Source organism: Ptychodera flava, chromosome 11 (genome assembly GCF_041260155.1).
Source record: "Ptychodera flava strain L36383 chromosome 11, AS_Pfla_20210202, whole genome shotgun sequence".
Lineage (NCBI taxonomy): Eukaryota > Metazoa > Hemichordata > Enteropneusta > Ptychoderidae > Ptychodera > Ptychodera flava.
This window is the reverse complement of record NC_091938.1, coordinates 8,588,061-8,614,614: the sequence shown is the minus strand read 5'-3', so window position 1 is coordinate 8,614,614 and position 26,554 is coordinate 8,588,061. Positions and strand designations below refer to the sequence as shown.

Below are 26,554 nucleotides of genomic sequence, written 5' to 3'. Positions count from 1 at the left end.
ACTTTTCCTGAGGTCTTCACTCTCATTCATATGGTTGGAACGTACCATTATACTATAGTTTTAGGTGGTGTTGAATATCAATATTGTTTTGATTGGGACACTTTGAAACCAACTCAGAGAGTTTGTTCAACAGTGTAGATTTATCAGCATGTAGCTTTTCTGATAGACGTTGCTTACATTGATTACATCGCTTGCTTATATTAGACTCACTGTAGCATGCAGTGTATGCAAATCCATTTACAACACAGAAGAAGATGTTTTTAAAGTTCAATTGAGGATGGCAAAAGTTTAAAACTTTCAGTTGATGCACATATGCCTCAATAGACATGCAATGCAAATTATGACCATACCTGGCGACAGGCTTGTACTGGAAAACTTTCCTCCAGTAGACGTTGTCACACGGCTCGCATCCAAACTCTCGTTTTTCTGTCAGGGCTTGGTTGTGCTTCCGTAGATTGTCTACGGTGAGTGCCGAAATACCATCTGGCAACTTTTCAGTAACTTGGCGCCTTTGCTTTATAGGATGGAAAAAACACAAAATATCGCATATGGCTGCAAATTACTTCATATGGCTTTTCAAGCACCTAAAATATTTGAATTAAAATTCGCAGTGGCTGAGATTCCACTGTCTCAAAACAAACCTTCAACCCTGTATTACTTCATGTATCTGTAGTAAATATGCAGGATGGGAAGTGATTTCATAAATTTACCAACTATTTTTCTCATTGATTTCATTTGTTAAAAATCGCCTGACTATCAGAATGACACTATATGAAACAATGCCTGATATGCTATGCATTTGCTGCGAGTCAGGTATGGCTGTTAAGTGTTAAATCTCAAATGTGAAATTGTTTTGGAAAAAGATGAACTACAACGGAAAGCTGTCATAAATGGATTAAAATACTACAGCTACCTATAACAGACACAAATTGAGATATCTTAGTGTTTACACTTTTGGGCTAAGCATTGCAGCCTCTGCTTAATAATACAAATAAAACCTTAAATCGAAAAAATCTTTAATATCCAACATTGATCTTTGCAGAATACATATAATTTACCTCAAATTTGTAAATTTGGTTCGGAGACCAATGAAATAATGAAGGAATTTCCACAGTAGGGAAAGTTATCCACGCAGTCACTGGCATGAATTGGGTGTGACAAATTTTGGCAACTTACATTGGTCAACCTGCGCTGTAACAATGCAATGGCCACTCCTACGTTCTCCTTGACGCCTGTGACGAGAAATTTCATCGTGCCGTTCCTGAGGACTTGAAACTCAATGTCTGTCTTTGTCTCTTTCTTGATTGCACTGCCAGTGGCATGGACCTGTCAGCAAAATGTACATCAATGTATGGAAACTGTGAAGGTCAGGGTCCACGTATAATGAACAACAATTTGTGCTTTATACTCAAAATATTTTAAGCAATAAAGCACACCCAGTGACGGTATACCACAAGATTTTGACCAGTTAACGACATATATGCACGAGCGATAGCAAGTGGTAGAGTTGACTTTCAGATCCTCAGATTCAGATCCTCAGATCCTCAGATTCAGATCCTCAGATCTCAGATTTCAGATCCTAAAGCTTCAGATGCAGATTCGAATTTACAAGCCTTTTACAATACCCGTATTAACAGTATGGTTGCAATATTAAATTTAATAATTTGAATATGACATGTACAAGGCAGTTATGAAAAAAAAAAAAGTCTACATAACGTTTTCGCTCAACAAGTTTCAACGAACACTGGTCTACAATTACAGATTAGCTAGCTTGCTTCTTCCGACCCTGAATTCTGATTTAGCCCGGGGTAACTGGCCTCCAACATGATTAGTTATATTCCCTCGCCATCAATATTACGAACGATGGTAAAATACGGACTGTCGATAGTCACCATGTATGATTGTCGCGGTCTTGATCGTTCGATCGCGGGTGTGTTTATCCTGGGTGTTTATCTCTATGAGGGAACGTTCACGTGATGACATAACAAGTGGAATCATTGCGCACCCTGTCTTCGACTGATGACGTTCTGATTCTGAGATCGAGGTTTTGAAGTTCAAGATTCAAGATAGAAATAAAATAATTTCTAAAGCCTTTTCAAATCTAAATTATATTTTTATTTCTCAGTATATTGTTATGTAGGTCATTTCCCCCACACTCATCATGACCTGAGTTCAATTAGTCTAGAACATTCTCAAGGTCACTGCCCTTGATGACCTCACAACCTTGAATTCAATTAGTCATGTTTGGAATGTTCTGGAAAGTTGATTAGTTGTGTAAGGGAGATAATTTTAGAACAGTAATTAGCATGTCAATAAAAGTTCTAGATTGTTCTTACATGCCTTTATAAAAGGGACGTGCACAGCTTCCAGTCAGACTTTGGGATCGTGTCTCTTGTGTGTTACTAAACTCCAGCAGTAGTCATTCTCAAGACTTTCCAAGACCTTCACTGTCAACGCTGGATTTATACTGTGGACTTTGTGCAGCTTCAAGCCTGCAAGCCAAAGGACTGTTCATTCATCCAACTGACTGTTACAACTCTGAGACTGGAGCTTTGCCGTCCGGCTGAGATAAGTAGTCTGTACACTTTTAAAGCTTGTACTCTATCCCTGACTTAGTTTTATTTTTGTAATAAATTTTGTTTAAACGTTAACTGCTGAGTTCACCCTTTTGTTCGTTTCTCTGCACGTAACAAAATTGGGGGCTCGTCCGGGAGACGAATATTTTGAGCCGTTTGACAACATTTTGCCTACCTTTTCAAAACTACTGTATACTGTGAACTCAGCTAAATTCAATCATGGCGGAATTCAAGCCAGACGAATTTATGGATGACCTTGATCAGGACACATTTAATTCCCTCAGAAAAGACAACCTCATAGCACTGGCCAATTTCCTTAAAGTAGATGTCAAAAGATCTATGCGCAAGCGAGAAATACAGTTCAAGATTGCAAAACATTTAGTTAATTCTGGCCATTTTGAGGAGTCTGCCTTGAAAGATTATGAGCCTGAGTCTTCCTTCGAACTCAAAAATTGGAATTAGAAATACAGGCAGATTTCGAGCTAAAAAAATTGGCATTAGAAAAAGAAAAGAATTACAAATGAAAGAAAAAGAATTACAAATGGAAAAGGAGAGACAGGCATTAGAAAAAGAAAAAATACAAATGCAGTTAGAAATGGAAGAAAGACAGAAAGAGAGGGAATTGGAAATGAAAGAAAAGAATTGCAAATGGAAGAAAGACAAAGGGAGAAAGAAAGAGAGGAAAAAGAAAGAAGAGAAAGAGAAGATGCAGTAGAAAAACCGACTGCAGTTAGAAATAAAACGTTTAGAGCTTGGACAGTCAGGAAAATTCTTCCCTTCAGACAAGTTTGACATCACTAAGCATTTCAGGTTAGTTCCCCCTTTCCAAGAAAGGATGTTGATAAATATTTCCTCCATTTTGAGAAAATTGCTCAGAGCCTGAACTGGCCTAAGGAGTCCTGGTCTATGCTTTTGCAGAGTGCTTTGGTGGGTAAAGCCAGAGAAATTTACATTCAGTTGTCAGTAGAGCAGGCTTCAAATTATGATTCTGTGAAGGAATTAATTCTCAAGGGTTATGAGTTGGTGCCTGAAGCTTACCGTCAGAAATTTAGGGATTGTGAGAAGGTGAAAGATCAAACTTACGTTGAATTTGCTCGAACAAAAGAACAACTGTTTGATCGTTGGTGTTCTTCTGAAAAGGTCAGTCAGAATTATGACAAATTACGACAACTTGTTTTGATTGAGGAATTTAAAAGGTGCATCCGGAGTGACATCAAGACGTTTATCAATGAACAAAAGGCAAATACATTTGAGGTTGCTGCACGTTTGGCCGATGATTATTCATTGACCCACAAATCTTCATTTCTCAGCAAACCATCCCAGTCCTTTTCATACAGAAACAATGCAGGTAAATTTAACTCCTCCTTTTCATCCAAGAATTTCTCAAAGGACAGTAGGAAATCAAATGACAACAGTTCACAGAGTTCAAGTAACACTCCCACATCATCAGATCCCAAGTCTCAATCTCCTTCTGACAAACAGTTTGGTACACTTTCTTGTAATTATTGTAAGAAAGACGGCCATTTAATGTCAGATTGTTTCAAATTGAAAAGAAAACGTGAAGGTCAAAGTGGTCAAAGTGGATCTAAGCCAACCGGCTTTATTTCTTCATCAACTCAATTAGAGTCTAATAATGTGTGTAACACATTGTCTGAGGTTAAACCCCTCTTATCCCCAATTAATGAGGTCAAGGTCAATTCTTCTCAAGATAGCATTATGGGTATTTTCGAACCATTTATTCACGATGGTTTTATATCACTTTCTAGTGATTTTTCTTCCGCTACCCCTGTCAAAATTTTAAGAGATACCGGGGCTTCCCAGTCTCTTTTGTTGGCAGATACCCTGCCGTTTTCTGAAAAGTCATTTTCAGGTTCTAAAGTTCTTATTAAGGGGGTAGATTGCAATGACTTTATTCCTGTTCCTCTCCATAATGTCTATTTGTCTTCGGACTTTGTTTCTGGACCTGTGACTTTAGGTATTAGGCCCTTTTTGCCTTTTGAAGGGATTCACCTTCTTCTTGGAAACGACCTCTGGGGACAAGGTCATTACTAATCCACTTGTGACTGATAATCCTAGTTTAGATCAGGATCCAGAGCCAATTGAACAAGAGATACCCGATTTATTTCCTTCGTGTGCAATTACTCGAGCCATGTCAAAGAAAACTTCCGAGAATCAAAATACTCTCAAGAATAATGTCACAGATGTTGACTTAAATGACACCTTTCTCAGTCAGGTGTTTGACACGGATCATTCCGTTATCCCTCGTGGATTTGAAACTTCCAGTAAAACTTCTGCTGACCAAAGTCAGACATTTTCTAGAATCAAATCTCATTGCAGAACAACACAAAGACCCAGATATTTTGTCTTTGTTTGACAGGGTAGATGATGAAGATAAAACTTCAGATAGCTCTGTTTCCTATTATACAAAATCTGGTATTCTCATGCGTAAATGGAGACCTCCAGATGTTTTGGTTGATGACGATTGGGCTATAAAACATCAAATTGTGGTTCCAAAGCCCTACCATGCTGAAATATTGCGCCTGGCCCATGAAACCCCCTGGCTGGTCACTTAGGAGTCAGTAGGACCTATCATAAAATCCTCAGTAATTTTTATTGGCATAATCTCAGGAAGGATGTAGCACATATCTGTGAAATTGCCACACATGTCAACTGGCAAGAAAACCAAATCACACCATTCCAAATACCCCCTTACAGTCAATTCCTGCATTTCAACCGTTTAGTAGGATATTTTTAGACTGTGTTGGGCCCTACCAAAACAAGATCAGAAAATGAGTACATGCTGACAATAATGTGTACATCAACTCGGTTCCCAGAAGCCATACCACTGAGAAATATAAAAGACAAAGACTATAGTGAGAGCTTTAGTCAAATTTTTCACTTTATTTGGCCTCCCTAAATGTGTCCAGTCCGATCAAGGCTCCAACTTTATGTCTGGTATTTTTCAACAAGTAATGGATCAGCTAGGCATTAAACAGTATAGGTCATCCGCCTATCATCCAGAAAGTCAGGGTGCTCTTGAGAGATTTCATCAAACTTTGAAAAACATGATTAGGACCTACTGTTTTGACACTGAGAAGCAGTGGGATGAAGGAATTCATTTTCTGCTCTTTGCTGTTAGAGAGTCAATTCAGGAGTCTCTTGGTTTTAGCCCATTTGAGCTTGTATTTGGACATACAGTCCGTGGCCCACTTAAGCTCGTTAAAGAGAAATTCCTATCAGACGATGATGATTGTCTGAATATTTTGCAATATGTGTCAGATTTTCGTACAAAACTCTCTAAAGCATGTGAATTAGCCAGAGAAAATCTTGAGTCATCTCAGCAGTCAATGAAAACCAAATACGATAAAAACCCTCAAAACGGAAGTTTGAACCAGGTCAAAAAGTTCTTGTTCTACTTCCAATTCCTGGCAAACCACTCCATGCTCGTTATTTTGGGCCATATCTAATCGATAAGAAATTGAGTGATTTAAATTACATCATAATAACACCTGACAGGCGAAAACAAAAACAGCTATGTCACATAAATATGCTTAAGCCATATTTGATAGGGATAATCCTACTATAACTCAGCCTGTCAGTGCAGTCAGTTCAAACCATTATGAAGATAGTGATACTGAAACTGACTTGAGTGAAAATACTCTAAACTCAAAGCTGGGCTCGGTCAAGCTTCAGAACTCAGAATCCTGGAGAAGCTGGAGTCTACAAAGTTGGCACACCTCCAGCCAGAACAACAACAACAGGTGAAAGAACTGCTCCATGAATATAAACACCTGTTTCAAGATGTTCCAACGAGGACAAACATCATCTACCACAACGAAGATGTCTGCGACAGTAATCCAGTGGAACAACATCCAGACGGACTGAATCCTGCGAAAGCGGAATATCTCCAGGAGGAAGCCAAGTATTTGCCGAACAATGACTTTATCGAACTCAATAAAAATAACTGGACTTTGCCATGCATACTTTATGCCAAAATCAGTGCCATTTCAAGTTTTCCCATACCAAACTGCAAACGACAACTGATGCGCTTTCTCGGTATGGCTGGTTACTACAGAAAATTCTGTCCAAATTTCTCCACAATTACTGAGCCTTTGACTAACTTACTTAAAAAGAAAGTAAAGTTTGTTTGGTCAGAGCAATGCCAACAGGCATTTGATACACTTAAAGCCATACTGCAAAGTGCCCCAGTGTTGTCTGCACCAGATTTCACTTTGCCATTCAAATTAGCTGTAGATGCTAGTGATACGGCTGCTGGTGCTGTTTTATTGCAAGAGGATAGTCATGGTATAGATCATCCTGTTTGCTATTTTTCACGCAAATTTAACAAATCCCAGAGAAACTACTCTACAATTGAAAAAGAGTGTTTATCTTTGATATTAGCTTTACAGCATTTTGAAGTTTATGTTACTTCTTCAAATCAGCCAATAGTGGTTTATATTGATCACAACCCTCTTGTTTTTCTGCAGAAATTTAAAGGCAAAAATCAGAGATTGCTAAGATGGAGTTTAATGTTACAGGAGTTTAATCTTGACATTAGACATATCAAAGGCAGAGACAATTTAATTGCAGACTGTCTCTCTCGTATTTAGAGTTTATTGTTGTTCACTTTCAAGAAATTTTATTGTTGTTCACTTTCAAGAAATTTTACTTTAGAGTAAAACAAAATTTGAGTACTTAAATCCTTTTCAAGATTACATTTGTAAAAGAAAGATTTTTCTTTGAAAAATTTTCTTTTTTGAAGAGGGGGTGTGTTATGTAGGTCATTTCCCCACACTCATCATGACCTGAGTTCAATTAGTCTAGAACATTCTCAAGGTCACTGCCCTTGATGACCTCACAACCTTGAATTCAATTAGTCATGTTTGGAATGTTCTGGAAAGTTGATTAGTTGTGTAAGGGAGATAATTTTAGAACAGTAATTAGCATGTCAATAAAAGTTCTAGATTGTTCTTATATGCCTTTATAAAAGGGACGTGCACAGCTTCCAGTCAGACTTTTGGGATCGTGTCTCTTGTGTGTTACTAAACTCCAGCAGTAGTCATTCTCAAGACTTTCCAAGACCTTCACTGTCAACGCTGGATTTATACTGTGGACTTTGTGCAGCTTCAAGCCTGCAAGCCAAAGGACTGTTCATTCATCCAACTGACTGTTACAACTCTGAGACTGGAGCTTTGCCGTCCCGGCTGAGATAAGTAGTCTGTACACTTTTAAAGCTTGTACTCTATCCCTGACTTAGTTTTATTTTTGTAATAAATTTTGTTTAAACGTTAACTGCTGAGTTCACCTTTTGTTCGTTTTCTCTGCACGTAACAATATTACATCAAACTTTGAAAATTGTGAAATTTTAATTCCGAATCTGCATCTGAAGTTATAGGATCTGAGGTCTGAGATCTGAGGATCTGAATCTGAGGATCTGAGGATCTGAATCTGAGGATCTGAAAAGTCAACTCTAACCGATAGCAAGTGCATATATGAACTGAACTGGTCAAAATTGAGTGGTATACCATTCGATGGGTGTGATTTATTGCTATTACATCGTAACAGTATATTGAAATTCTGGCGTGGAAGGTCAAAAACGGATTTTTGCTCAAGCTGAGAGCTTGCACTTATGGCAGCTGTGGTATATCGCTCCTGCAATTATGTGCATGATGAAGGCAGGTGACCACTATTCAAATAAACAGCCACCCACAACACAGACACCAGCAAAACTGTACTCTCCATGATGCAACATGTGTTTATGCTATAGAGTGCTGTGCAGTCTATGTTAAATGCAAGTATTTCTAAAAATAGTGACAATAATCACTGTTCGCTCCCATACAGTTATCAAAACAAACCAACAATTGTATGAAACATGGACATACACATACAGACAGACTGACATTCACAGACTGGCACAGAGGGATGACATTGACCCCAAATGTGCCTTGGCCCATGAAGAGTGATAAAGATATAACAAAAAGCTGAATGTAATGATAAAATAGTTAAGTATAGGCCTACAGACACTGAGGGTGAATATGTTACAGCAATTTGATTAGTTTCTTTTCGTTTTCTACTTCTATGATAATTTTTAAGACAATCAAACTGCAAGGCAGTTTTAATATGTATTGACAAACATGTTATCTTTTACAAGCACACAGCAAACTGTTCATGATTTTTCATTTACAATATTTGACATAGACTGAAATACATAACATGCAACCGATATCTACATTTTGCCCATGCACCAGATACATGGAGAGATTTCAACATACAATCATCAACTCAGAAACCCTACAGGGAAAAGTAAACATTGTTTTCTTCCAGAACAGCTGGTACATCCACATCTGGAGCAACTTACAAACTTAACCAATTACACAAGGATGATGACACAAGAGATAAAGTTAAGAAATTTAACTGTGGTGAACTTGACTATTCCTTTCAAATCCTTACCTAACTTGATTGACATCTTAAACTAAAATACACTGCATGGTTAATTGCACACAAAAATACATCAGGGGTGTACCATTTGATAAAGGGGGTTGTCTGGAAGATTGATGAGGAACATTATCTTTTTTATCCGATACATTGTACATTCTTTTTTTCCCACTATCCCACCTTTCTTTTTGACAAACCTTCTGTGGCTGATTTTTTTATTGACATTTGTTTGGATTTTTTTCAAAATCTGCCAGGACTCCCCCCCCCCCTTCATCACTCTTTAACATTGAAAAAAACTGTCTGACCAGCGGTTTTGAAAAAACAAGCGACCCAATAGTCGACAGAGCTCTTCTGTGTTATGTAGAGAGCAACTTTTCGTGACATGTATTGATGAAGAAGGTTGAGATCTTTGACAGCTCATTGCAGGATGGCCTGACCTAAAATGGCAAAATTAGCTGCAAAAATACAAAATTGATGATTTCATCATAATTATGTATACCAAATATCAAAGCTATCACATGAGTAACTTTTGAGAAACAAATATTTTGACCAAAAACGGCAAAAATTGACCCAAAAATACAAAAATTGAAGATTTCATCAAATTTCACTATATCACACTAAGAGAACCCCTAGGAACCAGCATACCAAATATCAAAGGCATCAGACAAGTACTTTTTGAGAAACACATTTTTTGACCAAAAATGGCAAAAATTGCACCAAAAATACAAAATTGCAGATTTCATCATATATTCTATATATCATATTTAGTTTATCTGTAGGAACCTGTATACCAAATATCAAAGCTGTCAGACGAGCGGTTTTGATGAAATAAATTTTTGACCAAAAATGACAAAAAAATTCCTTAAAAATACAGATTTGCATATTTCATCACAATTTGAACAAATCCAAGTTGGGTTATCCCTAGGGATCTGTATACCAAATATCAAAGCTGTCTGACCAGCGGTTATGAAGAAGAAGATTTTTTACCAAAAACGCCTTTTTTGGCACTAATTTGCATATTTTCAACAATATCAAAAAATCAAAAAGCACAATCATTTCAGGTCAGCCCAAAGTACTTACATGCAAATTTTTCATGTAATCTGCTCAGTGGTTACTGAGTTTTTCAATTTTGACTGTTTTTACATTTTTTCATTTAATTTGCATATTTTTGGCAATGACAACTTCATTTGAACAAAATCTCATCTACAGCCCATCATCCATGTACACACCAAATATCAAGATGAAATGTGCAGCGGTTTTGGAGTTTTTGATGTTGACGGACAGACATACAGACATACAGACATACAGACACAGGGCTCGAAATTAAATTTCAAATGTGGTGGTCCATGTGGACCACCTAACAAATATTTGGTGGTCCAAATTAAAATGTAGTGGTCCGTAATATAACAATTGTTTAAGATGGCGTGATAGGTTTGTGACAACATACATTCAAACGACAACTTCTCGCCCAAACTATGTTATATACGTAAAACGTGCATATCACCAGAAAGCTCTTTCTATGAATTTTAATGCTGTACCATTACATTTTGGTTTTTTGGGGATCTGAAAAGGCCGAATTTGGGATATTTCACCATGAAAATTATAACCATCACCTCACATAGCCGATTGTCATTTGAACAAAGCAATCTAAAAGTTTAATATACTGTCAGCATAACTGTGTCTTAAAATTTTTGAAGACGACTTAGGTTTTTTGACAATCACCAGTCATGGTTTTGAATCATGTTTTGTTCATTACTTAGTTTATTTAAACTACGAATATTAAAATCCTTAAATGTGTTTGGAAAAATCTGAGACACTGTTTGGAGACCACCTGTACGACTTTCACCTGTGAAAATTTGGTAGACTACCTGTCATCCCTTGTCGACTTACACTATTTAGACCAAGAGAATCGTGCTAAAATGGCAAGAAAAGAAAATGGAAAACACAAGAAGTTTGTTTGCATTCCTTTGTTGGCATAATTTTCAAGAGCGAATAATTTTTTCGGCATATCTGATGATACTATACTGAAAACTGACCACCTTCAAAGGCCATGTCCTTAGGAAGAAATGGCATGGAAAGGATAGTTTTTCGGAGTTTTGAAGGAAAATACTCATACTAACCTATCACGCTACCTTAAGATGATTTTGAGTTGTCAGTTCACATACTCTTATGTTCAAAATTATTCTGCCAGGTATCGGCTGTTAACAATTATGATGACAAAAATCCCACTATTTGCTCCATTGAACTTGAAATTCACAATATTATTTTTTCTGAACTTTATTATCTACTATAGAGAGTCAAAATACTTCCACTCATAAAAACCAATAGCAACCAGTAACAGAACCCGATTTGAGCACTGCCTGAACACGAATGGGCCTGGGCAGCGTTTCCGTTACAATTTCAAAACTTGCGTACGATTTTACGCAACTGAGTTTTTATTTGCGTAAAATGTATTCAAAATGCGCACGGTAGGAATCAGTATCTGAAGTGAGCTGGGCAGTCTTTTCTGTAGAACTTGGGGTTTCCTGTAATGCGCATGCTCTATTAACAAAAAACAACAACCTGGGGGGCTTCAAGGTGTAGCTGAACGTTTGCCATGCCGTGATGCATGTTCCGTATATGATCGTTGAGCAGCCCAATGAGATCATGTTCAAAGAAAATACCTTCTGACTACGAAATTAGTGTTTTCAAAGGGCCAACAAAAAGCAGATACTGTTCAAAGTCCAGCGGGACCTCTCAAGAATGCAACCCGACAGAGTCTAAATGGTCACCCGTAAACCATTTTCCAAATAACATGCGACGTAATGACCATTAACTGTATTGTGTAACCAACAACATAGACTCGATCGATTCTCGAATTTTTGCATCTGTAGTGCCATTGTCTGTACAGCACTGATTGACATGACGTTTTGTGATGATGAAATACAATGTTGCATAAAGTGCTGCGGTCTCCTAAGTCTAAAATGTTGCAATATCATGATAAATGTCACTTGCAAGCAGGTGCATATGTTCTACTTTTGTCCTGCATTGAACCACGTTCAGGCAATGTAGTGCGGGCCAAGTACGTCGTCTTCAAAATTTCTGACGTAAGTGGTGGTCCATTTGGACCACCAACATTTGAATTTTGGTGGTCCAAAATGAAAAAGTGGTGGTCTTTGGATGCAAGACCACCGTTAATTTCGAGCCCTGCAGACATACAGACATACATACATACAGACATTTCCCTAGCCTATAAGAATAGCTTCCATTGCCATATATACATATGGCTATGGGAGCTAATAAAAATGACTGTACATTCCTAGAGCCGTTCAACTTCAAGAAGATATCAATTTCTATTTCACTATAACACTTTGCACCATACTCCCAAGAGCTTGAAAACTTTGAATCCAAGTTGGTGTTCTCAGTGAGTCAAGTCAGCCATATTTTTTCTATTTGCTTAAAATAAATAAAACATGAGAAAATGACTAAGACTTCACACAGTTAAAAAGTTAATATCTGTATATCACACATACATATTGTACAGATCTAAATAGTCAAATAATCATTGCCATCTTGCTGCTTGCCAGAATTACCGCCATATGCAAGCATTCCCTGTTTTGTCACACTGTGTTATTGCCATGTATAATTGGTCAGATCTTGTATGAAAATCAAGTTAAGGTAGAATGCATCACAGTGACAGATATTCGGACTCTCAAACTTTTACAATTCTTTTCTGATCTACCACTTGTGGAGGCTCATTTTACAGCTCTTGGTTTAAGAAAGACTTTGACCGTCTTATTTTTTGAAAATCAAAAATTGTATTTTTCTTCATAGAGTTAACACAGGGATGGTGGCCATTTTGAATTCCAAATATCTGTAAATCTTTGTTAATTTGTTTCTCTGGTACCAGAATTCGTACGGTGACCCCCGACTTTAGTTCTTGATTTTGAAAGAGAATGGTTGAAAGATTCTTTTAGGAAAATTTGTGTGAAAGTTTAAGTCTTTCACTTTTGAGGCATATACTACCTTAAGTAATGCATTAGAAATCATTTTTATATAAGACTGAAGACAAAATTTTTCCTAGAATTTTTCTCAAGGAAACTTTTAAATTATTTTTATTTCATAATCAAGAATAAATATCAGGGGTCACCATGCAAATTTTCTGCTGATGTGCAGCATTGAATAAGCTCTTTCTCTGATTGGTCAATTGTCACTATTCACAGCGACTTAGGGAGTCTATTTGTATTGTTTTAATTATATTTGTAAGATTCAGCTACCAAATTCGATAACAGCTTATTCAGTGTTGCACATTACCCCAAATTTTAACCTTAATAACCTAAAATTACATGACATTTTATTTTCGAAACAACAGCTATTGCCTACGGTATATCAACTCTATGGCTTTGAAAATGAGATTACAGATGCAGCAAGTCAGATTGTATTGTGAAAATTTTAAGAATCCATGAAAAATATTGCCTGCGAGGCTTTGGGGCACTTTCGAGATATTATTAATTTACAGGATACACAGCAGTGTGTCTTGAGTTCACTTGGTACAGCTGCGTTGGCTAATTTCTCTGAGATTTGTATAATGAGATTGTCAACAAATTTTTCATGATTTTATTGTTCTCAGTAGTCAAATGATTAAAAAAAAATAAAGATCTACATTATTTTTATCACTCTCTTACATTGTTTAAAGTTTTATATAAATATAGCTGATTTTGTTGATGGTCATGTCAAAGATGTATGATATATTTTTGATTGTGTCATGCTCATTGTACAAGAAATATTGACAGCAGTTGATATACAGGGTTTGGTTGACAATTTCTTCATCTTCAAAAGATTACAAGTTTTTCATCTTTAAGTCCACATTAAAAGATCTCTCCCAACTTGTTGATTGGCAATCTTTATCATATTTCACAATGTGTAATTTTCTTTCCAAGGGCCAGTAGCTGTGATTTTTGATAATTTTTACTATTTTTATTTTTTTGATGTCAATTACAGTTTCTTATTCTACTGCCTAAAGGATATTGAGATACACAGTATTCAGCCTGTCAACTCAGCGTGTACATGTGTGAACGGCATTGTTATTACAAGTGAATTCTGGTGCCAACTAGAATTTATATTTGAACAATAATTACACACATATACACACATACATGTACCGTAGATGCTGTGTTGACAAGCTAAACAGTTGGTGTATCAACATGCTTTCGACAGAAGAACAAGAACTTGCCACTGACATACCAACACGTTCTAACAACATACATACATGTACATAGACAGACAGACATACATACATACATACATACATACATACATACATACATACATACATACATACATACATACATACATACATACATACATACATACATACATACATACATACATACATACATACATACTTACTTACTTACTTACTTACTTACTTACTTACTTACTTACTTACTTACTTACTTACTTACTTTATGCCACCGACTTACCATAAGCTCTTTTTGGTATTTACACATACATACCAAATATGAGCTAAAAATTATAGATTCTGGCCCTTGAAGTTCTCAATGGTTTCTCCATTCTATATTTCATTTTATGATTTCTCCATTTCCTCAGACTTTCCCATTCTTGTTAGCATTCTTCACGACATATACATTCAACTTTTCTGATCATATTTTGTTCAGTTCAAGGTAGAATGCACCTAGGGGACTGATATTCAGACTCTAAGGCTTTTACAATACTTTTTTGGTCTATAACTTGTTGGGGCCCATTCCGAAGCTCTTAGGTTAAGTAAAGTTTTCGCCAGCGTATACTTATGAAAATCAAAAAATTTGATTTTTCTTCATGAAGTTAACACAGGGATGGTGACCATTTTGAATTCAATTATATTGACTAATTTGTTTATCTGGCACCAAATATTTCATGGTGACCTCTTTTTATTCTTGATTTCAAAAGTGGATGGAAGGTTTAAGCAAAAGTTTTAAGTCTTTCAATTTGAGGCCTGTACTACCTTAACCCTTTCACCACCATGGTTTGTCCCAAATCCATTGTTTTCTATGGTAAAGTTGGACCTGTATACAGGGAACTGGGGGTGAAAGGGTTAAAGCACTTCATATATTATCACAATTTTATCATATTGCTTTTTAAAAGGTGCATTTCCCAGTAGACTGCTGTCAAGCTTTCAATGTTTCTCAAAGGAGTCACCCTGGTCTGTATCAGGAATAAGCAAGACATTTCAATTACTCCCACAGACCCATGCTTCTTTCTTTCTACAAACCTCTCATTGCCAGTGGTTTTATAATCAGCCCACAGGTGTTACAGCTTTGCCTTGGCTGCCATGGTTACATCCTGCTGTTTATTATAAGCTGGTATGAAGGCTCTTTACAAAGACACATCCACAATTGTCTCCATGCTATCATTATGCTTGAAAATTACTTTCTGTAATTTCAAACCGCTGAGGTGAAGTTGGCGAACAATTTAACAAATTGCACTTAAACCTTAATTGACCAAAATATAAGAAATTATACTAATTTCCTTTGGTGTCTCTCTCTTGTTATGACAATGCTGTAGAAAGCAATGGCATGGCAAAGTGTTTTGAAGGAGGTCCAAGCCCTAAATAAATACAGCTTGGCCATCTGAGATGACAATTTGAAAGAAGATTCCTGTCATCCATGGTGTACCAAAAAAGTATTCGAATTGATTTGTAAAATTTTCGTAATAAAAATTTTGATAAACCTGATTGCCTTGGATCCAGTATATCTACACAGACAAAACCAAGACATGGAACTGAGGGACGAATGATTAAGTCTTGGGGCTTCAGGGCAAAGGATGGTTTCTCCATTCATTTTCTGGTATGACTTCCTTTAATGCGTTTTCTCTCTCTAGTCTGGTTTCTTGTCTCATGCATGGTCAGTTTTTAGGCAAATATCACCCATACCTTTATCAAGTGTTTACATATCAGGAATTTTTTCAAAGGAACTGGATGAGAATGTTTCACCTGTTCCAATTTTGCTACAGTTACCATGGAAAGAGAAAATCTAACCAATCACAGATTGTAAGCGGGTGGCCGCCTTTTAAAAACAGCGCCCTCACATGGGCATTTTGAATACCAAGGAATGCCCTTTTGACCATACATGTATATGGCCATATTTAGATTACAGGTGACTCAATACCTTTAATAGATATTGATCAGTGAAAGGACGGAAGTCAAGACCAGTAAGTTTTGGATAGCATACAGGAGCAGTGAGATAGAGAGAAGTACAGGGAGAGATTTATTAGGGAAAGGAAACTAACTTTAGATCTATGCCTATGTAAATCTAGTTTGGAGGGAGGAGATTAGTGAGGAAGTGAATGTAAGGAAGGATATGGCTAAGGAAATGTATGTGAGAAAAAGACAAGGAGTGAATGAGCATCAGGGAAAGGCATGGTTAGGGAAATTTAATGAATGAGAGGAAAAGATATGGAACTCTGGAAAATATAATGGCTTTAGCCAAGAAAGATAGATAAAGGTAATACGAGGTAAAGCATATATGCATACATTCACACTTTGAACTCTTAGAGAGTTGAGAAAAAAATGCGTCGCTGACAATATGAAGCAGAGGTATGCAACAGTGGTGAAAGAGGCACAGATGGTATAGTATAGGAGTTGGGAGTTAAATGAAAAGTGACTGCAACAGAAAAAGAAGACCCCACTGACCACAGGCATTTGACTCAATGCAAGAAAACCGTCACTGATACAACCAGTTGCATCAGTGCTGGTTTGCTTGTATTGAGTCAAATGCCTGTGTCACTGACCACTGACAGCTCAAAGAATGGTAGCAGGAACAAGTGACATATGGAAGGTATAATTGTTTACACTGTGCAATTTTTCAAGGACATCAGTAGGTGTAGATTTTAAGTCTGCTCACGATGATTATTGTGAATAGGCTGACACTACGTCAGATCAGAGTAGGACCACTGCTAGTTTAGTAGTGATGTCAAGGATTTTGGAGGGTTTAACCTTTTGAGTGCCAAAGTCAATTTTTGTCGCCTATATCAAAATATACACCGGTCAACTTTTTTCTAAATTTGCTAAAATTTTTGATAAAATCTGAAGCCAATAAAATGTGATGTTCATTTGGTCCAAAATTGTCAAAAAAATTACAGAAAAATTCACAAAATTGGTAAAATGTTGGACACTATAATTTTGGTGGGAAAAATTGCAGCCCTCTAAGGGTTAATAGGTCTGATAAATTGAAGGTCTGGCTATAATACTGTATTTGGACAAGTAATGCTTGACATGGTTCTGGCTAGGGCAAGGACTAATTTTTATCACAACATATACCCAATCAGGGCAGTCAGGGGTGACAGAACTGTAACCGAAGGAAACGGTGTCATTGTGTAGGCTCCAAGCCTGGAGGGTGTTGGGTGGAGGGTGCTTCAATACAAGGTGTGCGCGTATTTGCCACCCGAAAGGGAGTCACCTTTTCATGGAAAAAACTCTCAAAATGGTTAACTTTTCACCAAAAAAGCTAAAAGGACATAGGTAAATAACACATAAATGTCCCTATGCTTAATAGGAAAATCTATCTTCACATGCAATGGAATAGTAGTAAATATTCCCCAATTTGTCAAGAAAATCGCTGACAATCTCACAATGGGTTATTTTTTTCAATATACAGTACATGGTGTCGATGTTTTCAACCTTGGTGGCACATCCTTGTATGAAAATATTGGGATTACTTCCCGGCCATGTGCCGACTTCAAACTGTGTAGAATAGACAAGTTCAACTGAAAAGGACCAAATCTCTCTCATTATAGCCAGGTCTGAGTCAGATTAGTATGTGTGTGAATGGGACAACAGACATAGATCAGCAGGATCAGGATGGGAAAACTCAATGCTGTATGTACAACATGTCTGACGTCATGACTCATGAACATTTACTTTATTGCCCCAAAGCACTGTCAAAGTGATAAACAGACTATATAGACTGATGTACAAGTATGAAATAGGTCAACTTATTAAAAGTGCCTAAATCCTGTTTTATAAGATTCCTTTCCACCGATTCCAACCGGCTCATCACCGGCACTTCTTTTGTACCAGGATAATCCTGATCAGCGATAAAAAGATGCTTGACTTGTCTATTCAACTGGGAGCTCCAGAGAGACAGTTGCCTGGCAACAGTTGCTATGACACGAGTCTGATGAATGATCTAGTCCAATTATGAGAAACACACAATCAGTTTGTTAAAAGCTGCAGTAGGTTATCTCTACGTCTTTCATTCCCATGAAACATTTCAATCTAGCAAGTTACGAAGCCTACAGTACGGGTTTAATTGAAATCCTTGATATTATGGAACTGAACAGGTGTCTTGCATTATTTGTACTATCTGTTTTTACCCATGGCAGTCATTCTAGAATTTACGAGTTTGTTCTTTGTAATCTGGTTGAACAGGTGTCTTGCATTATTTGTGCTATCTGCTTTTATCCATGGCACTCATTCTAAAACCAACTGCTCGGGTCACTTTTATCACTATACATGTATAAACGTATATGTGTTCCAAAGGTTAAAAATCTCCGTAGTTTGAGCACTCGGAAGGAAAAAAATAACAGATTATAAACTGAACAAGTGCGAATAATTTACCTTCACTGTCGTGACTTCTATTTTAGAAACCGACCTCTGTGAAAATTAATATTTCTTTTCACACTTCAAAATTGACGTTATTGTCACAACAAGGTTGAATTTGTTCAACATCTGGTTTCTGCTAATGACATTTCCAAAACTATCATAACTCCATGTTCAAAATAGCGTCAAACAATGTAAGTATATTTGAAAAGGTAACCATCCCTACACATGGAATACTCAGATGAACTTTGAACTGATGCAATTTTGAATGAAACAGAAAGAACTTGTAACTTGATGAGACAGTATGAACTGAGAGTTTATCGACGTAATAGCGTTGATCGTGATTTCAGGTTTGTTACTAAATATAGCTGCACGCGCGCAACTTTCGGACAAATATGCCTGAAATTGGGACAAATTTTGTCATTGCATGCGCGGCTGTTGTTTGCATCTTGTAGTCTGAGCCATCAATTCATACGAAATAAGTGTTACTTTGTTGCCATTGTAACACTAGCAGGTTTTATTGTTGTTGTTTATGCGGGAAATGCGGACGAATATTTATTTATGCATATTAATGAGAGAAAAGCATGAAGTCATTTGTGATCTGTGCTATTAGACTAGATTTGACCTAGCAGTTACAAACTATTCCATTGTTTTAAATGTTGAGGCTAGACCTGTATACAGGGAAATGGGGAATGAAATTCCAACAACTTCCAATTGCATTAAGCCTCTTAGAGTAAAGTGAAATGGGTGAATATAGGCAAAATGGCACACAGCAGGCCTTTAAACATGCCAATAACAGCCAATGAAGTACAAAACTGCTGCAATCGCCATTATATAATGCTCTGTACTACATATAATACTATATGTCTATACTACATGTAATACGGATGTACAACGTAGGCTTGGCAAAATATGTTTGTGTGATACAATTTCTTGTTTTCTTTACCCACATACCGAGATAACCAGGACATCCAATGGTGGCAAAACAAACATGTAGCGATAATACATTATTTGAGTTCGACTGTGGGAAACCATTTTTGGCAGCATATGTTGAAAATTTTAGCCTCTGTATAATGCATTGCATCTTTCTTCATTTGTCTAAATTTCAGCTCAAAGTAGAAGCTGAACATATGACAAAAAATATACTATTTGACAGGAAAAAAGTTACCACTGAAATTCAACATGAGTAAATAAAAAGTTTTTAGATATTCAGGTTAATATTCATCTCATGCATTACAGTGTCTCTTACATTCATTCAAACTCTACGAAAGGAAACTGTAAAATATTCTTACAAATTTTCTATGATGACAATTTTTCAGAAGCCAACTACCAAGTTACCAATGATTGGGAACTTGGTAAGAACTACTGCAGTCATCGGTGTAAATTCTACCTAAAAATTTCAGATTCATAATTTTTCCTAAGCAAGTCTGTGAACATTTACAGAGCACACAGCTGTAAGTTCTGATAAGATTTTCATAATTTGTGTTCTCGAAAACAGCCTGTCAACACTGTGCATTGAGTGCCATGTGTAACGTGAACTGTTGACAAATGAATTCCAGTCCATATTACTATTCAGTAGTCATTAATAACATTGGACACTACACGAAAGTAGTTATTTTACAGCTGGTACTAGAGTGTTCACTTTCTTCACAGACTTCAAAGTGAGTCCATGACAAGTTGTAGACTAGTAGATGGCATTTTGAATTAACCCTGTCACCACATTGGTTTGGCCCAAACCCATTGTTATCAATGATGATTGTCAACACATTTTCAGGGAATTAGGGATGAACAGGTTAAAAATCTATCTCTTAACACTGTCAGCACATTGGTTTGGCCCAAACCAATTGTTATCAATGATGACTGTCAACACGTCGTTTTCTGGGAATTAGGGGTGAACAGGTTAAAAATCTATCCAGACATTTATACCGCCTGAAAGAACGTCATAAGTCTGTGGCTCCCACAAGAAACTCCATTTGCTGCAGCTAAAGGACGGCTATCAAAGAATAAAAAGCAAAAAGGCCCAACAAAATTATTTTTGACATATTATATAATAAAACAACATAATTTACGAAAAGTGATGATCAAACACTTAAGGTGTGTTTGCAAACTTTTGAATGATGCACTTTTGAATATATCGGTGTTTTTTTAATATCTACATGTTATCACTGTATAGACAGGCTGCAAAGTTGGCAGAAGATAAAAAAAATGGGCTGCTCAGTGAATATGATGGGTCATGTGACCTGCATGTATAAAAACAATCTTCTCTATAAGTAACTTAGAATGGACTAACATTACAAAATCTTTGTTGGACCAAATCAGAAAGAGGTTTCTTCCCTACTAGACGTTAGTAAAACTTTATGTTGACTGTCTATACCATGGTGGGACTGAATTGGTTATTTATGACAAATGTCATATTGTCCACTAGCATGGGTATTTTTTTCAGATTAACATGGCATTTTGTTGAATTAGTACATGTCTTTTTTTACAGCAAGACCTACATAGATATCACAAATGATGTTTTAAAAACATTAAATACATGTACTGTAAAACAAGTCTTTTTTAATAGCTAGCATCCTTTTTTAATAATTTAGCTGAGCGTTTAAATTTGCTAATTTAAAATGCAGCTAATTTAAACTTTTCCCCACATTTACTATGGTCTAGATATCTTTTCAGATAAATTAAAAACAAGCCAACTGCAATCAAAATCCAAAATTGCTAAAAGTGCATGCAGTTGATTGAAAGTATTTTACAGTACACAAGTCAACATGCCTGCACAGAGAATAACCATATAACACCTGGCAACTCTTTGTTCAACAGCAAATGAATCAATATTAGATGAATGTATATTGGGAAAGTAAGCAATTGATTTACATAGTGTATTTGTGTATGGATTTCAATAAAACAAACAAGTGCCTTAAATATTTGTGTATAGCTTTTTATATTCAGATATTTACTACTTAAATCTACACTGTATATCACAGTATATTTTTCATTGGTGGTTTGGTAGCTTAATTTAACTTAATTTTATTTGAATCATGTTCGAAACCCTGATGGGGATACAATTTCAATACACCCTTGTGTCTATTGTGTCTATTGTTCAGGATCAATAGCACTGATCGCAAATGACATCATGTTTTTCTCTCATTAATATGCATAAATAAATATTTGTCTGCATTTTCCACATAAACGATGAAAATAAAACCTGCTAGCATTGCAATGGTTACTAAAAGTCACACTAGTTCGTGGTGTTTTATGGCTCAGACTACAAGCTGCAACAACAGCTGTGCATGCAACGACATTTAAAGTTTATCCGAATTTTGGGCAGCGCTGTCCGAAAGTTGTGCACGTGCAGCTATATTTACTAACAAACCTGAAATCGCGATCAATGCTACTGTATATGATTCAGCTGTGTTTTATGCAAAGCATGTCTTATGTACCAGATTAGTCTTTATTGACCATCCTATTATGAACATAGGCATATCAATCGCATTGATCGCGATTTCGGGTTTGTTACTAAATATAGCTACATGCGTGCGACATCGGACAAAGCTGCCTAAAATTCGGACAAAGTTTGTTGTTGCACGTGTGGCTGTTGTTGCGGCTTGAAGTCTGAGCCATAAAGTCATACGAGTATGAGTGACTTTTGTGACACTAGCAAGTTTTATTTTTGTCATTTATGCGAAAAACGCGGATAGATATTTATGCATATTAATGAGAGAAAAAAATGATGTCATTTGTGATCAGCCATATTACATAATGGGTTAAGAAACATTTCATTGGTTAAATTCCTAATCAGCGACACATTCCCTTTTCAATGTGTTATGTAAACAACATTCAAGCCTGACCATACCGAAATCTTGCTTTCCCCATTTTAAGTGATGCTATTGTTTTAATTGAGAACAACTCATTAAACTTTTATGAGAAAAAAAAAACAACAATAGCCATTGTTGAGATTTATTAAAACACCTGTACATACAAATACATGTGCATTTTTTGAAGAGAGCTACCTGTTTATGGTATTATTTACTACCTATGTAGTCTACATGACCATACTTAACTATTATGCAGTGAAAAAAACCCATATGTCGCATGAAGGGAGGATTTGCTTGTGTCATACACTGTATTGTGAACACAACATATGGTCCATTGAAAATTCTGAATATATGAAAAAAGATACATGTAGGTGGTAAAATGTGAAGGCGTCCATACCTTGCCCTTGCTTTTCTCTTCCGTGTCATTCTGGAACTTGAACTCCTCTTTGGCGATGTAGAAAGGCTGTGAAGAGAACCACAAAAATCTTACTTTTTTGTTTAATTTCACTTCGTTCACATATGGAGGTAGTAGAGAAGGAGTCACAACTGAGATAATTACGTTTATTACTATTGTGCACCATTGGTTTAATCCCTTTATGTCCATTGTTTAACACCCCTTTCCCGCCATGTGCGTTGCCGACGGTACCTTCGCAACCGAACCGAGTGAAATTAACCTGGGTTTGCTAATGCGACTCAGTTTCTCCACAGTGTCATAACGCCTGCGCAAAGACTGTATTTGCGTAGCTTGGGTCAAGTGCGTCATCATAGTGTAAGAAACGACACGTTTCCGTCCACGAAAAGTGAAGTTGCAAGGAATTTAAGTTTTTCATTCTCAAAATCTGGGTAATTTTAACGTCGTTTTTTATATACTTTACATTCGATCGCAGGAACCTTTCCTTGTTAGAATGAAAGTACTGATCACGAACTTTTCAATCATGTACTGAGTATGGTGCAGCGGACTGCAGCACTGCCGTGAGCGTGGGTTAAACTTGTAGCGTTTCCCGGGTGTTTATGACGCGACGCCATAGGCGACGCTGCGACGCTTTGTTTCAATGCATCGTACGTGTTGTTTTTATATCGCGACCATTCATTAAAGTCATGGACGTAGCAGTTAAAAGCTATGCTTTCTTATTTAACCTTATCATTAATGCCAGTACAACATGATAAAACACGGCAAGAACCAAGAACTGGATTTGGGAAAAAGTTGGCGTGTTAACAATGCTGCTCTACGATGTATGGCATTTTTTTGTAATCGCAAGCTATCATCAACTCAGTCTCCGCGCCTTTGCAGATACAAAAGCTCCCTTCCTCAATTATCTGTTCCTCGACCTCTTTAACATCGTGTACATCAAAATCAGTGGAACGACTCGAACTTCCCGACGCGACGCTTGGACACGTGACGCCATGTTTGAAGATCTGTCAACTGCCGAGGGACGGCCGAAACACCCGAACGACCCCGAACGAACTTAATCTTGTTTCCTAAATCCGAGAAAACGCGTTCGCAAGTCCCGTTGGTGCTAATGGAGTAGTTAGTAAGGCAAACAGCGGCAAAACACATGGTCCCTTTGATCTCCGCCTAGTTGTGACTCCTTCTCTACTACCTCCATGGTTCACATATAAAGTGGTTGTGCAATATGTTACATGCACAGTATGTGTGGTGGCGGTTTGAACCCTTGACCTCACGAAATGTCGGTCATTAGGCATTGTCACCCCTTGTCGAAGTATGTCGGAATTGGCTTGTCCACAGACTATATTTAATGACATACTGAGCTGAAGGTGCTAATGTTCTAAAATGTGGAACCTCTCCTTTTCACAAAACATGCGAGTGAAAATTCGTCACCGCCTCTATCTTTCGTGGTCGCACCTTCGCTTCTGTATGCGCGTTTACCTTACGAACTGTGTACGCGTTTTCAACTGTTCTCAACAGCTGTTGACGTTTTGAGAAAAATCGTCCGAATTACACTCCTGTCGAACACTGGACAGTCCCCTTGGCCGTGCTAAGTTCTTAAAAAGGATAGAGTCATATTCCTACCTTTTGAATGCTCGCCATAATAACGAGCAACGGTCTAATTCCCAGCGATCGACCAGACGGCAGACGCCCCAGCACAGACAGCAGTCGTCCACGTTGCGAAAATCAAGCGAACGTTGAAACAGGAAGTGTTTACTATCCGCCGTTACAGAGTGTGGGTTTCCTTCCTGGTAATGTATACGTGACGGAGAAAATCCTATTTCTCCAGCCTGTAATCTTGTGGAACCAAAGGCAAATTTATTAGCGACTCGGGAAAGACGCACCTTTCTCAGAAAGATGGTCTCTTGGGAATTTCTTGGAATAATTTAGGCAAGCCGCTATGTGATGGATGTCACATGACCTATCGCTTTGACGACAGGTGACGCAAAATTTGCAATGACCGTCATCCAAAGAAAGCAACGAATGAATAAATGATAAAATACACTAGGATGCAAAATAAAAACATGAGAAAAATCAGTACTGTTCGCTTTTTTACTGTTGCACCTATTGGCCTTTTTATGTGGACTTGATTATTTTTCTACAGATCGGTTAGGTTTAATTGTAACACTTTCCCTATCTCGTAATCATACATGTATGCCAAGTTACGTTCTGATGAGAAGTAAAATTTACCTGTCACTCTAAATTTTATAAATTCCACCGAATCATTACATACGGAGATACCAGATGACTCCACATCTAAACTCACCGTGTCCATCCACCCTCTAAATTGTGACGATCTGAAGTCATTTTTATAAAATTATTCGTTTTCGAATTCGTATTCGTATTCGTATTCGATTTCGTATTGGAGTCACTGACTGGCATTAGTATTTTTAGCCCAGGTTTCAGCCATGAAATGTGCAATATACGATATTTACAGAAGTTTAAATATTGGGATGATATAGTTCGTGATGTCATCTTCCAAATTTTATTAAATTTTGTTCAATTTACACGTGTAGATTAAACAGAATTTTTGTTTACCTCATTTTATTTTTAAAAAAATACTTAAAACTGGTTCTGGTAAGGCAGGTACTGTGCAAAAACGAGGTAGTGATCTCCCCCCCCCCCCCCCCCCCCCGCGGACTGTACCATTATTTTGTGGGGAGGGCAGAGGGATGTGAGGCAATGTTAAACGGGTGACAGTGGAAAGCCATGATGAATGTTGTCGTCCACGACACCCATCCAAATTAAAAAAAAATTGAAAATTCTACTATATCTATATATCCGGTCATCCTTTTGGACTCACTTTAGGATAATCATATCCATTTACAATTTATATTTCCAGTATTTTACTTGTATTTTACAAAACTTTCTTGCTCAGGGAGTGTGGTAAGACAAAAATTACATTTCAAGTTGCGACCGCAGTTACGTAGGTGTCGATACACAGCGACCGCCGTGGTACGCATACCGCCACAGTCACTTATTGTGACCTATTCAGCTCTGAAACTATGCCCCCCAACCATAGGGGGTCCAATCTCCGATGATGACGATGATGATGATTAAATATTTAAAAATGAAGATAAATAAACACATATTTGGACTCAGTAAATTTGTTGTTATTGTTGTTGTTATTGTTGTTGTCGTTGTTGATACTATTTGCAGAAAAGAACAAAGTATGCGCTGCAAATTTCAACACAGCCTAACTATACATGTGCGTCGCAAATTCAATACAGCCTAACTATACATGTGCGTTGCAAATTCAATACAGCCTAACTATACATGTGCGTTGCTGCCTAACTATACATGTGCGTTGCAAATTCAATACAGCCTAACTATACATGTGCGTTGCTGCCTAACTATACATGTGCGTTGCAAATTCAATACAGCCTAACATTACCCAAGGGGTGTCACTTCATTGCCACACACTTTTTTTCGATCGCCAAAAATGCACCTAGCATGCATCGAAATCGGTAAAATTCGACGTAGGGTCAAAGCACATTAGTCCTTCTCAATAATACTCCAACATTTTTACCTCTTACCGATGAAAAGTCGAGAAATCAGCAAGTTTTTCAGCGTATCTGGACGTCTCTTACATTTCAGATTTAAAAGGCGAGGCAGTGTATTGAGTCACGTGAGCGCTTTTCAAATCGAACCAATAGCAGAGCTGAATGGACCAGCGTGAAAACCGGAGGCAACGTAAGTTTCTCAC

General features: G+C 37.2%; 1 protein-coding gene across 1 annotated transcript in view; it reads right to left on the bottom strand.

Moving 5' to 3' along the window:
- Positions 1-25,130, bottom strand: part of LOC139143444 (shiftless antiviral inhibitor of ribosomal frameshifting protein homolog) — a 31,658-nt gene extending 6,528 nt beyond the window's left edge. Inside the window, exons 1-5 of the mRNA XM_070713774.1 lie at positions 25,039-25,130; positions 24,433-24,645; positions 22,798-22,863; positions 1,177-1,326; positions 351-514 (exon numbers count right to left, since the gene is read on the bottom strand). Coding sequence (XP_070569875.1) covers positions 351-514; positions 1,177-1,326; positions 22,798-22,863; positions 24,433-24,450 — 398 coding nt within the window. The 5' untranslated portion in view covers positions 24,451-24,645; positions 25,039-25,130. The remainder of the gene's footprint in view (positions 1-350; positions 515-1,176; positions 1,327-22,797; positions 22,864-24,432; positions 24,646-25,038) is intronic.
- Positions 25,131-26,554: the final 1,424 nt, after the last annotated feature.